The sequence below is a fragment of the Gymnoscopelus microlampas genome, assembly GCF_963454915.1.
Source record: "Gymnoscopelus microlampas genome assembly, chromosome: 21".
In the NCBI taxonomy this organism is placed as follows: Eukaryota; Metazoa; Chordata; class Actinopteri; order Myctophiformes; family Myctophidae; genus Gymnoscopelus; species Gymnoscopelus microlampas.
In genome coordinates this window covers 5,193,478-5,209,944 of record NC_139958.1, presented here as the reverse complement: position 1 = coordinate 5,209,944, position 16,467 = coordinate 5,193,478, and the positions used below count along the sequence as shown (strand labels likewise).

Below are 16,467 nucleotides of genomic sequence, written 5' to 3'. Positions count from 1 at the left end.
TTAAATGGGGGGTCTGTGGTAATGATAATGGTTGAGAAGCAGCGCTGTTAGGTGACGGTTGTAAGCAACCTGTTGAACAGATGCACCATGAGGGCTCATGTGTTTTCACTGTGAACCTTTATTGTCTCGCCCCCACCTAGGGGCCGGAGACTAACCGACAGTGCTTGTCGCCTGTGTCCAGGTTAAGGTTTTTTTTAACCAATCACGTCGCTTATACAAGGTCACGTGAGGGAGTTGGCCTTATAGCTTTTCAAAGTTGCCGTGTTCCGCTCCGCCCATGGCGATTGCGATTGGATGCGTCACCAAATTACGTGGCCACGTCGCTAGTTGAATCCTAGGATAAAGATACCAAGTGATGAGTGAGTGACGTCGGTTATGCGGCACCATACGCTCAAAGCTGCTTATAAGATACCAAGGATGCGTCAGTGACGTCACTGTCATGCGACAATTGTGGACGTTGCGTCGCGTTGTTTGAAATCATGCCGTTATGTTGGCTGCTGTTCCAAAGACTGTCCGCGCGCAGTCCTCTCACTGCTTTGGTTGTGTATTGTTTCTCCGTTATTATTATAACTCAAGTAAACGTCAGGCACACAGTTGAACTTTATCATTCGCTCTAAACTCTGACAAGTGACTCTTCGTCGGTCACATGACATTCTCTATCTCCCAAAGCCCCATAGTCCACAGCGCTCCCTTGAGGCACCCAAGTACCATTACAGTTGAAGTGTACTTGGGTACCAAACAACATCACTAACCCATTAAGACCTGGAACGCATCTGTGCCACTTTAGATTACTTTGGCTATTCAAAAATAGCAGATCTACAAGCTCATAGCGCGGCACCGAGTGCCGCGCTATGAGCTTGTAGATCTGCTATTTTTGAATAATCGTGAAAAATATTTTTTTGCATTTTTTTCCGAAAAATTGTTAGGATTTAGATTTTTTTAGACGCGGCCTCAGGTCTTAATGGGCTAATGTGAATGCTGGCCGGCGGGGGGGGGGGCGGGCAAACGTATTCGTAAATTATTTGGCGACCCCTCTGTGAAGTCGGCCCACTGTTGGGGGTGTGTGGGGGAGGCATAAAAGGCGTTAGCTCTTGTATTTACGTAGCATTAAGGGACACACAATATAAAGTACAGCCATTACGTCAGTCAGTGTTCTTTCACATTTGGTTTCATAAATGTAATGAATTATTGTTAAAACGCAGATAGGCATCGACCCTCTTAAGCTATACAGTATGCTTCATTAACTGGGATCCCCCAGAGGTATATCCTTGGCACACTCCTTTTTCCCTCTACACCAAATCTCTTCACTAGAAACAGCCGATCTACAAGCTCACAACTTTTGCATGACACGATTTTGACCCTTTTTTCTCTCTACACCAAATCACAATGCCGGAAATAGTCGATTGTGAGCTTGTGGATCTGCTATTCTCCCCAAACGTTCTCCTATTATGAGACATGCGCATAAAAGGGACGCTATGGGTTCACGTGGTTAACACTTGTAGGCGTGTTCTCCTTAAGGTGTGTTTGATTAAACATGTTTAGGATGCATCAGTCATGTGTTGGGTTGTAGCCTATACAGTATACTAGTCTCACATGGCCAGACCAACTATTCCACAATCTTTCGAATGCTAGAACTACACATCCTGAAAGCCGAGAATGGAAGCCGCCATCTGTTCCGCCATTTCCGTTCACAAAACATATTTTTAGATATCTTTTACTTTTTTTTTTCAAATTTCCATTTCTGCTAAGCAGCAAGCTATATATGGTTTCCTATTATTTTGATTTATATTAGGACACATTTGCGCGACTGTAAAGACGAAAACGGAAGAGGGGAGGAGACATTATCCCCCGGATAATTTTCCGAGTTTCCAGTTGCTCCCAGTGTTGATTTTGACATCACATTTTTATTTAGTTTTAGTCATAGTTTTTTTAATACAATTTAATTTAGTTTTAGTCATATTTTAGTCATCTGAAATGTTGTACTGTTACTCTAGTTTTAGTGTGACTAAATATCAGATTATAGTCGACTAAATGTACAGTTGATTTAGTTGACTAAAATGTATGTTGGCGGTGCCTTGATGGCGTCGTAATGGCTGATTTTACACTTGGTTGCATGCTGAAAATAGCCGATCTACAAGCTCACAATGTGTCGCGCTGCGACGCGTTGTGAGCTTGTAGATCTGCTATTTTCAGAGCGCAACACCCGAGCGCAACCAAACATAAAATGACCTGTCTTTTAGTTTTAGTTTACTACTGGATCTCTTCTCCACTCTAGTCCCTCACTAACAATTTAGTCTATTTTTTATTTGTTGACGAAATTGTCAATATATTTAGTCTTTAGTTTTCGTCAGTGAAAAAAAGATAAGTCTACGAAATGTTTTCGTCATAGTTTTAGTCGATAAAATCAACACTGGTTGCTCCAGACTGTATGACAGAAGCATTTGAACATTGTGAGAGGCAACAGTCTGGCCATGTGAGACTAAGTTGTACACCAACCTGTGCCAGTGCACAGTATTTGCTAACTTTGACAAGTTGACAAAGAACAACGTTGTTAAGTGCTTGTTCCTGCAAACAATTCATGATAACTACTGATACATGATTAGTACTGAGATGTACATTAGGCCAGTGGTTCTCAAAGTGCGGTCTGGGGACCCACAGGGGTCCTTGGGAGGGCTCCAGGGGGTCCCCATTTGTATATAGCATAAAAAGCAGTTTAACTACTTTAAGCCTATATTACGTTTGCTATTTGAAAACAGACGCTATTTGAAAAAAGCTCACACGTTTTGAGTGTGTAAATCTGCTATTTTCAATAAAAAAATAATTCTGAATATTTTAACAAAACTAATCTTGAATGGGGGTCCCTGGCACAAAATCTTTTCAGATGGGGGTCCACAGCCAAATTACATATTAATCTCAGCTTGACATAAAAAAGGTTTGAGAACCACTGCTCTAGTCCACTTTCAAGGCATAACTCTGAGAGGCTTCATTCCCAAAATGAGTCAGATTGATTGAAAAGACACAGATGACTTGCTATGGTACAAACTATATGGATGAACCCAGCCTGACGCTCATCCAAGGTCCCGTCATTCTGTCAGGATTAACAGCTGAGGCAGCCAACACACATCCTGGAATGGAAAGAGAGAAATGGAAATGTATAAAGACTCATTTTATGATACCAGTGGAAAAAAAGTAAACAATGTCTATGACATAAGGTAAAAAACCTCAAGGTACGCAGGTGTGTTCATAGTGAAAACAGCAGATTTACAAGCTCACAACTCGTAGCTCTAAGGACATAAAAGACACCGGTGTCTGTGTTCTTTCACATTTGATTCAGTAGATGTAATCTGTTCAAAAAGTGTGAAGGACAAATTAAAAAGGAAGAAAATAATTGACTTTGATATTCTTGCAACTTCTGCCTATAATGACATGGCAAATATAGGGATGCTAGATTGAAAGAGCTTAAACTGTACTTTTTTAGGGTGTAGAATTGCCATCTGTATTGGGAATTGAATGAAATTGCACACAATACTGTATTGTTGTGCACTTCTGCTGAGAACTACAGAGATAAGGAATACTACAGCAGGGGTCTTAAATGTTTTCAGGCCAAGGACCCCCTAGCTGAGAGAGAGATGAAGCAGGGACCCCCTACTCTATATTGTATAAAATTGTGTTTCAGATTAACACAGTTTTTTTTTTACTTAATCTGCTCTTTTTTCCCTCTACACCTTTGGCCTCTTTGCCAAAAATAGCCGATCTACAAGCTCTCAACGTAATGTTCCCCTCAGAAAAGGAATTCTAGGGTTCAAGTGGTTAATGTAAAAAAAATAAATCCTATCACACAAAGATTTGGCGGACCCCCTATAGTAGCTCTGAGGACCCCCTAGGGGTCCCGGACCCCTGTTGAAGACCCCTGTACTACAGTACACTTAATTACCTATCTCAAGTTGATCCACTGGGTCGAGGTTGTGATCCAGTGTAAAGCCGGCTGGACTGTGTGTGTGTGTTGTGTGTTGTGTGTGTGTGTGCGTGTGTGTGTGTGTGTGTGTGTGTGTGTGTGTGTGTGTGTGTGTGTGTGTGTGTGTGTGTCCATCCAGCCAGGCTTCAGAAGGAAAGGAAAGGAGGAACCAGAATGCAGCAGCAGCGTGTTCATAATAAAGATGTGTCAGTCAGCGTGGTGGGGGTGGGGGGACAGAGAGGACCCTGGGAGGAGGGACACAGTCAGTCAGGTTGACCCCAGGCAGGAGGCCCCAGGCAGAGGTCACTTGAAACAGGGACTGGCCACGGTGGGGGTGGGGGGGTAGACCAGGGCCACGCTCACACGCTCGGCACAGTTCTTTGGACAGATGATCTCCGTCAGTCCCTCTGGACGAGTCTGGTTGAGCAGCTCACCTGACAGACAGAAAACACAACGAGAGAGATGGAGACGATGGGTTAATGACGTGATTCTCAAGTCGCTTCAATCAGGACCCTGAGTTTGATATGTATTAGACCACGGACCCCCATTTAATACCAGTTTTCTTTTGTTTCTTTTTTTAATCTCTGGGACCCCTTCTATTATAGGACAGGTAAAATCCTCAAATTCCATTTCGTACACGCTCAGAAATCCCAGAAATAACACTCAGAAATCCCAGATATAACACAACGAGAGGAGACAATGCATTCATGAAGTTATTCTCAACCTTTCTAAATGTCAAGGATATCATTTTGCCTTGTCATTCTCATGAACAATAACTCTGAATGTTCCAACGTCAGAGTGGAAGAACCCTGGTAGAGTCATCAAGCTCAATATGAACAAAGGCTTCCAGAGTACTGCCGGTATAGCAGGGTTTGAATTATAGGCCAATATTATATCAAAGTAAATTCAATAAAGTATGTACAACTAGCAACTTTCCTATATCACGTCAGTTCTAAATTATATAATTTATTTAAAAAAAGCAACTGATATTGTGCTATGGACTAGTAAGTAAATACGGGAAGTTTACCCTTATCTATTGTCCTACCTGTAATGAATATTCAATAACTATAAAGTTCATGTTGTTACAGACAGCAAGGTTTGGCTTTCCAAGACAGCTATTCTCTATTTGACCACTAGATGGCAGTGGTACACTGTGCAGCACATAAGAAGGAACAAACTGTTGATACCAGTGAAGGGCTTCAGTTACTATGAGACAACATAGTAAATGTATGAGTGATTAAATGTATGTGCTATTCATAGACATGTTAATATGGGTTATTTCTCGCTCTGCTGGTTGACTGACTAGTCTTATGCAGAGGTTAAAATGTAATTTAGATGTTATTTAGGCATATCATTTGTTTTGCTTGCATCCTATAGTTTCAGGACAGACTATTATTTTGCCCTGCCCAGGAGGTAGAACCTTCAAATTATTTATTTTTATTATCAAAAATATCTGCAAGTTTGTGCTTTTTTATTAGTTTTTATTAAAACATTTTATGACATATCTCCCCCTTCAAGGGTGGTTCTGGTTATAATGGGAATAAATAAATACAAATTAAGATCACAAAACTTTATGGAGGTTAAAAAGAGCAGTTCAACCAACTTATTAGTTGGTTGAACTGATGCTCCTAACTGCTTCATACTGTAGGTCAGGTCTTCTCAAACCTCCTGAATGACATTGTTACTTTATAACACCTAACGTGTATGTCATATCACGGTACGGAAATATGTAACTCTTTCCCCCTGAGATACAGTATGTCTGTCACGAGGAAAACCTTTTCCATTATACTGTAGGACAGGTTGAAAATAACTACTTGACATTTAAGCACTTGAACGCCAGCATCCCTGTTCTAGGTGGAGCGTTCGCCAATAGCAGATTGCGATGCTTTGTGAGCTTGCAGATCTGCTATTTTTGGCAAACAGATTTTATGTAGATAGAAAAACAATGCACCAAGTACAGAGCAACTGAGGTACGTTTTACAAACTATAGAGGGTCTAAAAAACACACACACACACGCACGCACACACACACACACACACACACACACACACACACACACACACACACACACACACACACACACACACACACACACACACACACACACACACACACACACACACACACACACACACACACACACACACACACACACACACAGAATGCTTAGTTGCACTGGACACATTTTTGGGTGACGGACGGTGGCCTAAAATGGGTTCAATCTCTTGAATAGCCATAGCTTATACAATGTGCCTGCTATCCTAGGTTACTTATTATGTCTGCACTTCCTTGTGGACTATTTGGACAGAGGCCTGGTATGTAGCTTATCTGTTGTCATAGTTACCTTGTAGCATAGTCCTTGTTCTCCTATCACTCTTAACCACTTTCAACCTGGCGTCCCCATCATTATAGGCAAAACAACGTACAAGAAATTTCTCAAAAAAGCCTTTGAAAATACCAAATCTTGCAAATCAAGCTTGCGATGCGGCCCGCTGTGAGCTTGTACATCAGCTATTTCCATTATTTGTCGTACGACGACGTATACAGGTCTTAAAGGAGTATTTCACCCACTATTTTCAAAAGTACTATTTTGGCACAGGAATGTGACAAAAACAAACATGCAGTACAAATGTTCGCTTTCAAAATATATATATACTATTTTTTTAGGTATTAAAAAGGTCTTAAAAGTCCTCAAATTGTCACTTTACTGTCATCTGCCCCCCCCCCCCCCCCCACACACACACACACACACACACACACAAAATCATGTGGGGACACATGCAGCAGTGCAGCTGCAGTCACACAGCTGGAGTTCAACCTCTCCGTCTATACGGAGAGCATCAAACCAGCAACCTGTGAGTCATTAGATTAGGGCCTCCTCGACCTCAACCCTGCTACTGTCTGCTTCAACAAACATCTGCTTCATCTCTGTATCATAAGACCAGATATTATTACTTCAGAAAATCTCATGATTCATGATATTAACCCATTAAGACCGGGAACGCATCTGTGTCATTTTAAGATTTCTTTGGGCTATTAAAAAATAGCAGATCTACAAGCTCATAACATGATCCATGTGCCATGCTATGAGCTTGAAGATCTGCTAATTTTTTGTTAACGTGAAAATTTGTATAAATATTGTATATTTATATAACAATTGTAACTCAAATCTTTGCTTCTAGAGGTCCCTGGAACAACATATTTTACAAATGTTTGCTTTAAAAAATATGTATTCAAAGATTTGCACACATTTTCAAACATTTTCAAAAATAGCAGATATGCAAGCTCAGTGCGGCACTCTGTGCCGTGCTATAAGCTTGCAGATCTGCTATTTTTGAATACCCCAAAAGAAATCTTAAAATGACACAGATGCGTTCCCGGTCTCAATGGGTTAATATATCATGAATCATGAGATTTTCTGAAGTAATAATACATGGTCTTATGATCCAGAGATGAAGCAGCTGTTTGTTGCAGCAGACAGTAGCAGGGTTGAGGGTCGAGGAGGGCCATCACAATATTCAGGGACAGAGAGCCCTGCTGGCCTTCTATTCCCTCTACTTCATACGTGGGCAACTGGCGGCCCGGGGGCCCCCACCTTCACTTAATGCGGCCCACAGGTTAATACCGGAATACTGATATATTATTGATTTCAGCGGTTACAATTCCAAACATGAGCCGCTTTAATTACTTCAGTCTATGTTAGTAGCTTAATGACTAGTATAACAATTCTATTGTCTGTTTTATGTCCAATGTATTTGTATTTGTATTTAAGTTCAAATGCATTTGAAATTAAATAAAAATGATACTAATCAGGATTCCAATTCAAAAATAGCAAAAATAGCAGATCTACAAGCTCAAAACGCGTCGCGCTGCGACGCGTTTTGAGCACTTTTGTGTGAATTAGAATGGTAAACGGTACGGCATTAATTTACGAAAAAAGTTAAAATACGGAGATAAGATGAATGCAATGTGGCCCTCTGGAGTGAGAGTGGAAATATAGTGGCCCTCTCCATCATCACAGTTGCATCACCCCTGCTCTACTTGTTGTCAGTATTCTTCTTCCGTCTCCCTCTATAAACCTGGTTCTCAAACTTTTAAATTTCGAGGACCCCCACTACTATGGTATGCATTAAGGACCACGGACCCCAAGGGGATCCCCCCATGGAACCCACTCAGGGACCCCACTCTGAGAACCATTGCTCTTATGTCATGTTAAAGATTAGGCTTGTATGGTGTTTTGTTTTTCTCATTATTTATCCCGGGGCATGTACTGTATGATGAGAGCTTAGAGCTCTTGTTCAGCAACACCCTGCTTCACGATCACATGCGCATTCACGCACGCACGCGTTTGAATTATTTATTTATGTACACAATCCACATAAACAAAAGTACAAAAAGAATGCCTTGTTCAAAAGGACATAAACACTGCCAGTGCAGTCAGACAATAGGAACACAGCCAGTAAGTGGTGGTCATCCACTTCCCCAGCCACATCTTTTCCTGCCGGTCGGGGCAGGAATCGGGGGAATCTAACTGGGAACCTTTGGGTCACAAACGTTCCCCTCTAACCTTCAGAAGCCTTCTTTCAAAACGTCAGTCAAACTATTCACGTTCAAGCCTGTCTCTCTCTGTCTCTCTCTCTCTATATATATACATGTATTTCCACAGACTGTCTCAGGCATTCATCTGTCCATCAATGTCTTATTCCATGTGGACCACCTGTTAGCTAAACAGTGGGAGGGATTTACCAGAAGCATGATGAATTATTTAGCCCGTTTGTCTGTGTGTGTGTGTGTGTGTGTGTGTGTGTGTGTGTGTGTGTGTGTGTGTGTGTGTGTGTGTGTGTGTGTGTGTGTGTGTGTGTGTGTGTGTGTCCTCACAAAGGTTAAACCCTCCATTACGCACACCATTCTAGCAGTCATAATGGTAATTATTAAAGGATAATATACAAGGGTATAAACTTACTCTCTAAGTCAAAAGCCAACGATATAAGGGATCTTATTCCTTTGCATCAAGGAAGTGGAATTTCCCCATATTCCCACTTACATCATCATAATCATCAGCTGATATTTAACCACTATGAACCCTAGCGTTGCTCCTCTGGTCGTGTAGGCAAAACATTCTGCAAAACAAAGCCACCCCACATGCGTAGATCATCTATGTTCTCAGAGGAGATTTGGTGTAGGGGGGGGGGGGGGCCTGATATAGACCCCTGAGGGACACCGCCGGTCAAAGAATATAGGGTTTAACCCATTCAATCCGTGGAACGTGTCTGTGTCATTTTACGATTTCTTTGGCTATTCAAAAATAGCAGAAATAGATCTGCTATTTGAAAAATCTTTAACAATTGTGCAAAATCTTTGAATATATATATATATTTTTAAGCGAACATTTGTAACTCAAATCTTTGTTTCTGGGGGTCCCTGGAACAAAACATTTTGAGATGGGGGTCTGTGGCCAAATACATATCTAAAAATGTTTTTTTTCTAAACAGTATGTTGCTATATCAGTGAGTGCTCCAACCTTTACATGTCAAGGATCACCCAAAATGATATGTATTTGGCTGCGACCCCCAGCTCTACAGTGTAGCTTCACTGTGTTACTATAGTGTTGCTACATGGATGTAGAGGGACAGCTGTGAGTGTTGGGTCCTATTTGCAGCTCAGTCTATTAGTGTAATGCACAGGCTCCTGTTTACACCATTGGTTCTCAAAGTGGGGTCCGGGGACCCCCAGGGGTACTTGAGGGGGTTCCAGGGGGTACCCAGCAAAATGTGTTAATATAGCATCACAATAATTATGACCTTTTATACTTTGGGCTATTCAAAAATAGCAGATCTACAAGCTCATAGCGCGGCACCGAGTGCCGCGCTATGAGCTTGTAGATCTGCTATTTTTGAAAAATCTTGAAAATTTGTGCAAATCTTTGAATATTATATTTTTTAAAGCGAACATTTGTAACTCAAATCTTTGCTTCTGGGGGTCCCTGGAACAAAATATTTTTAGATGGGGTCCGCGGCCAAATACATATCATTTTGGGGGTCTTTGACATGAAAAAGTTTGAGAACCACTGGTTTACACATCGTCTCTGTCATATCCTACACTTTCGTGTGAGGCTGTAGTGTGATCAAGTAGGACGTTAATTTACGAAAAACACAAAGTTAAAATACGGAGATAAGAGGTTTCTGCCTGACGATATATAATATTACCATGCCAGCGCGGTCCTATTTGCAGCTCAGTCTATTAGTGTTGTTAACATATACATTATCACCATGTAAGGGCGACTTACTGACGCAAGAATAGCAGCCCTCCCTCTGTGTGTAGGGAAGTGCTTCTCAACGTGAGGTCCGGGGGCCTTGAGTGGGTTCCAGGGGGTCCCCACTGCCCAGCAAAATGTGTTAAACTAGCATCAAAATCAGTTTAACCCCTACTGTATATTTATATCGGCTATTTGAAAATAGCCTATCTCATAAACACGTCACATCGCGACACCTTGTAGATGCGGATTAAAACATTAAAAACACAACACAAATCTTGTATTGGAGTTCCTCCCTGCACAGAATATTTTCAGATGGGGGTCCAGGACCCCTGAAAACGTTTGAGAACCACTTGGGGTTTTAGGGACAAATATAAGAAGTCTTTTACAACACTGGTCAGCTGGGTTTGTTGCCTCAAGCGTGTTCATTCTGAACAGCAACATTCACAACATAACATGATCCTTGTAGTAACTTGTTGCCACTAAAGGAATGCTCTGGTTTAAGGTGCTTTTGAGTAAGATGTTTTCTTGTCATCTAGACTAGACTCTAGTTCAGGGGTCTTCAACGTTTTTCAGTCCAAGGACCCCCTAGCTGAGAGAGAGAGATGAAGCAGGGACCCCCAACTGCATTTCATACAATTGTGTTGCAGATTCAACTTTTTCATAGATAGCTTCATTGACTATCATCAGTGTTGTGGTTCTCAAACTTTTTCATGTTGAGGACCCCCAAAATGTATTTGGCCGCGGACCCCATCTGAAAATATTTTGTGTCAGGAACCACCATACAAGATTTATGTTGTTGAAACGTTTCGAAAATTCTTCACATTTCTTTCTGGATTTAATTTTTTTTAAAGCCTTGTGAGCTTATAGAGCTGCTATTTTCAAATAGCCGATGTACTCATTTAGCTAGAGACCCCCTGGAACCCCCTCAAGCACCCCTAGTAGGGGGTCCCCGGACCCCACTTTGAGAACTACATTACATCATCTACTGTATGTATGACATACAGTACAACTCCATATTTCGGCAAAAAACAAAAATACAACTAAATAAAATAAAAAATGCCAAGGTTCCTCCTTGTACCTTGAAGATACCTCTTTGGCCTACTACTGGCACAAGAAATGGTTGTGATCTATCCAGTCAGTGGTGTTGAAATATCCTCCCAGCCCCCAGTTTGGGAATCGCTGACCATAGACACTAATATTTGGATATTTCTTTGCATGCAGCAAATAATCGTTTCTACCAAACAGCATGTCACGTGTGTGTGTGTGTGTGTGTGTGTGTGTGTGTGTGTGTGTGTGTGTGTGTGTGTGTGTGTGTGTGTACACGTGCGTCTGCCTGCCTGCCTGCCTACCTGTGTGTGTGTGTGTGTGTGTGTGTGCGTGAGTGCGTGCATGAGCATAGAAGATGTGCAAACGGGCAGAACAGAGAATAATCACGTGAACGTACAACAGGAGCCCGTCTCTGAAGCAGGCCAGGGGGACAAAAGGCTGCCATGGCCGTTGGCAGCAGTGCAGTATGCCAGGGTCTTGTTGTCTACAGGCTGGCACAGCCTCGGTGCTGTGCCAGGGCCTTGTCTGCAGGCTGGCACAGCCCCCGGTGCTGCTGGGGGAAGCTGGTGACAACGGCTCCCATAGTCCTGCACTTCCTAGAATAGTTAATACTGATACAATACTGATGTCCAAATTGTGGAAACAGTGGCAGCCTTCTTTATAGGCTTTGTTCAGAGTGCGAGCAAATGTGATTCGGTTTCTCAAAAACAACCTTTAGGACCAACTGTCCGTGTCACACTGTTATTAACCCATTAAGACCTGGGACGCATCTGTGTGTCATTTTTAGATTTGAGCTAAAAAGCATTATTTTACACTTTGGCTATTCAAAAATAGCAGATCTACAAGCTCATAGCGTGGCACCGAGTGCCACGCTACGAGCTTGTAGATCTGCTATTTTTTCAAAAAACGTGAAAATGTGTGCAAATCTTTTAATATATACTGTTTTAAAGCAAACATGTTCAACTCAAATCTTTGCTTCTGGGGGGTCCCTGGAACAAAATATTTGAGATGGGGGTCGGCGGCCAAATACATATCATTTTGGGGGTCCTTGACATGAAAAGGTTTGAGCACCACTGATATAGAAACATACGTTTTTTTCAGAATACTGTTGGGATTTAGAATCGGCTTCAGGTCTTAATGGGTTAAGTGATCAGATTTGAGTACGTATTCAGATGTTGTCGTCCACTGGTTGCCGTGGTAATGACATAGGCATGAGCGATAAATAAGTAACTGTTTCTGTAGCGTGAGGCATGCTTGATGTACAAATACACCCCCTGTTACAGTTGATGTATGTGTTTACCTTGCTTAATGTAAGTTGCTCTGGTTTAGAGCATCTGCTAAATGCCTGCATTGTAGATTGTTATGTGATGTGCAATGCAGGCCTTCAGACACACCTGGATAGAAGTTAATACAAATTAATACTTGGTAGGGTTTCTTGCTGAATCGGTAGAGAGGCCACCTGGGAAACAGAAGGTCCCAGGTTCGATTCCTAGCCCCGGCAATGTGTCGAGGTGTCCCTGAGCAAGACACTTGACCCCTAACCACTGGCCTAATACATATCAAACTGGGTGTAAGAGGCCTATGATTGCTGTTGTGTTTTTGCTCCTTTGATGATGTCACTGCAGGGTATGGTCAAGGCAGTGCCATCTATTAGAGAGTTACGCCAACTCCGTTCACTTCTTCGGGCCAGGTCTTCTACATACACATACATTGGCGAATAGTGACAAATCCCTAAACCGGAAGTTCATGGAATGCATTAAAGTCGACGGCTCCTTGTCACTATTTCCTGCTACATGAACCACGTGACCGACGCTGTTTCTGACCCCTCATTGGCGCAACTCTCTAATAGAAGGCTCTGGGTCAAGGCCAAGGTTGGGTAATTAACAAGGTCCCTAATCAGACGCAGGTGTCGCTGATTGGCAGAGGCAAACAGTTTTCTTGACTTTTTTTTACTGTGTTCTTAAGGGCTGCTGGTCTGTATGCTGGGCCATGCTCCTACAGAGAATAAATATAATTTGTTATCAACTCAACGGACATGTTTGGATGTCGGTTTTATTGAGCACATGTCTACAACATCATTCTCGGCCGTCGGCAACCAGTAGTGCCAAAGTATAGGACTTTGACACTACACCGGGGGTCCTTGAAATGATGAGAATCAGTACCTAACATACAATAGAGCAGAGCAGATGCTAGTGGATTTCATACTGTAAAGCCACTAGCAGCATTTAGAGAAGGGGGGGACAGCTAGATGAAGCTCTCTGTAATGTGACCAGTCCTCTTTAAACATAATTAATGTGACTCATGCCCTACAGGCAGAAATACTGACCCAGTCCCTGAACAATGTCAGTCTGGCCTGCAAGACACGGACCAACATAACAATGTCACTGTCGGAGCAGAAACCTTGTATCTCTATATTTCTGTCTTTTCCCCCCTCTTTTTTCCCATCTTTTTTTCTTTTTGAATAAATGAATGTCGTATTTTATACTGTCGCACCAAAGTAGCGAAAATGATCAATTTACAAGCTCAATACACGTTGCATTAGTGAAGCATTGTGAGCTAAGCTTGTAAATTGCCTGTACTTTTGAAAGATTTTGAATATGTTTGTGACGTGCCCAACGTTGAAAGTGGTTAAGTGTGTCTGTCTGTGGGTTTTAGTAAAAGTATTAACAAGAGCTTGTGACTAAATGATAATGATAATATTAATACCCTGAAGAAGACAAACTTTATTGAAACGTTGGTGTCTTAAATAATAAAAAAAAAGTTATTGCATCGTGACTGCGAGCTGTGCGACCTCCTTTCTTTGAAACAACGATAACAATAGTAACAATACATTTAAAATATTAATAATAATAAATGATAATAACGACATTGGATCAATCGGAACACAGGTTCTTTTTTCCATATCACTGTCCGCCTGCCGACAGTGATATTTAACTCACTCAAACAGGCAGTCTTAGAAATACAACAGGCTTACATACTGTACATACTGTACATAATACTGCCAGTGAATGCATATCCCTGTGGGATGTGGAGACTAGAGGTCACATGTGACGTGAAGATACTGTGACACCCTGCCAGACAGGAGGGTTAATTATATACAGTAAGCATCAGTTTGACCCAGATACATGCATGTATCATATACAGTAGAGCAGGGGTCCTCAAGGCTTTTCCAGCCCAAGGACCCCTTAGCTGAGAGAGAGAGATGAACTCCTCGCCCCAAAACCCGACCACTCCAAGCCTCCGCTCTTCCAACACCAACCTTCTCCTTGTCCCCAACACCAAGCTCCGCACCATGGGCATCAGTGGGCTGTGGTACTCTCAGGTGTTCCACATTGTGGAACACCTGAGAGTACCACACAGTCCACTGATGCATTTAAAAACTAAAAACCTACCTTTTCAACAAAGCGTTTTCTTCCTTTTTCTTGGGCCTTTTCTTTTAATTTGACCCTTTCGTTTAGCCTAGTTGGGTCCCATGTAATTGTTTGGTTGCCTATGCTGTTTTTGTGCCATGCTTTCAAACCCTTTAGCACTCGCAATAATGTAAAGTGTTTTATAAATAAAATACATTATTATTCTTATTATTATTATAGATGAAGCAGGGACCCCCACTACATATTGTACACAATTGTGTTGCAGATTAAACTTTTTCATAGATTTCATTGATAGACTTCATAGACATTTAACTACTTACACCTTCTTCAACAGGGGGTCCGTGACCCCTAGGGGGTCCTCAGAGTGACTATAGGGGGTCCCGCCAGATCTTTGTGCGATGGGGAACGTTAGCCGAAAATAGCAGATCTACAAGCTCACAACGCCTCGCAGCGCAAAACGTTGTGAGCTTGTAGATCTGCTATTTTCCGGAGAGTTGGTGTGTAGAGGGAAAAAGAGCAGACCAAGTACAGAGCCCAACGGTCAAGTTGACTAAATATTGACGGTTTAAAGCATTGGTTCTCAAAGTGGGGTCCGGGGACCCCCAGGGGTCCTTGGGGGGAGAGCTACCTTTAGAGACAAGCCACATAACACAGGTTGTAGAGAATCTGAACGCTCTACAATCACACGAACCCTTGCCTTATTTACCATAAAGTGCACATATAAAAACATGTTTAACTTCATACATGAGTAACATGACCTAATCATGAAGCACAGACAGGCTGTATATGACATCATGCAGTATTACTGCCATCATGACAGAAGAAACAATAACCAACATCTGCTGTCACTTCATGTCACTCTGTTTCTCGTCACTGAGACGTGCACACGCACACGCACACACACGCACACGGACACGCGCACGCGCACAACAAAGCAATAAACTACAAGCTGGCCGGAGCCGAGCTCCGGTACCTCGCTGCTGCGCTCCGGCAAATCTAGGAGGTGCACATACAATCGGACCCCCATCGGAAGATATTTTGTGCCAGCAGGGACCCCCAGATGATAAGATTTGGGGTTAAAATTCTAAAATTATTCAAAAATGTCCCAAACATTTTCGATAAGCTGCGAGCTTGTAGATCTGCTATTTTTGAATAGCCGACGTATACATGGATGAAGTGGTTAGGATGATTGTAATGCTATGTTAACTGCTTTTGCTGGGGACCCCCTGGAACCCTCCTAAGGACCCCTGGGGGTCCCCGGACCCCACTTTGAGAACCACGGGGCTACAATACATTTTTATTTTAGGCTATTTATTATGAATTATTTCTTATTTTCACCTCAATGTCCCTTCCTTTCCAGCAATGGAAAAGGACCGTGAATGAAATGAAACCGAGTTACGTCGTTCGTAAAATCGCCACAATTTAAACACTTCATTCTTCGCCCGTTAGAAAAAATGGTGGCGCCCGTAAGCCGGGGTTGAGCCGGTTTGAACTCTTGTCAGCGCTCCGATGACTCAGCGAAGCATCAATCTATCTGTCACTATGTTTTTGTTTCATCATCATTTCCACTTTCCTGGTGGAATTAGTACTCAGTCAGATATCAGCAATACCACAATATAAAAATACAAGTAAAAGGCCTGTGTTCAAAATGTTACTCGAGTAAAAGTACAAAAGTATTGGCATCAAAATATACTTAAAGTACCAAAAGTAAAAGAACTAAGATGTTTGAAAGTAGCAGATCTACAAGCTCACAACGCGTCGCATCGCGACGCGTTGTGAGCTTGTAGATCGGCTATTTTCAAATAGATATATCATTTATATATGTATAAAATAGATA

The 16,467-nt window shown here is 42.1% G+C and overlaps 1 protein-coding gene across 1 annotated transcript in view; it reads right to left on the bottom strand.

Moving 5' to 3' along the window:
- Positions 1 to 931: 931 nt before the first annotated feature.
- mfhas1 (multifunctional ROCO family signaling regulator 1) overlaps positions 932 to 16,467 on the bottom strand; it is a 32,230-nt gene continuing 16,694 nt past the window's right edge. Inside the window, exons 2-3 of the mRNA XM_084047522.1 lie at positions 3,935 to 4,389; positions 932 to 3,125 (exon numbers count right to left, since the gene is read on the bottom strand). Of these exons, the coding sequence (XP_083903648.1) occupies positions 4,259 to 4,389 (131 nt within the window). The 3' untranslated portion in view covers positions 932 to 3,125; positions 3,935 to 4,258. The remainder of the gene's footprint in view (positions 3,126 to 3,934; positions 4,390 to 16,467) is intronic.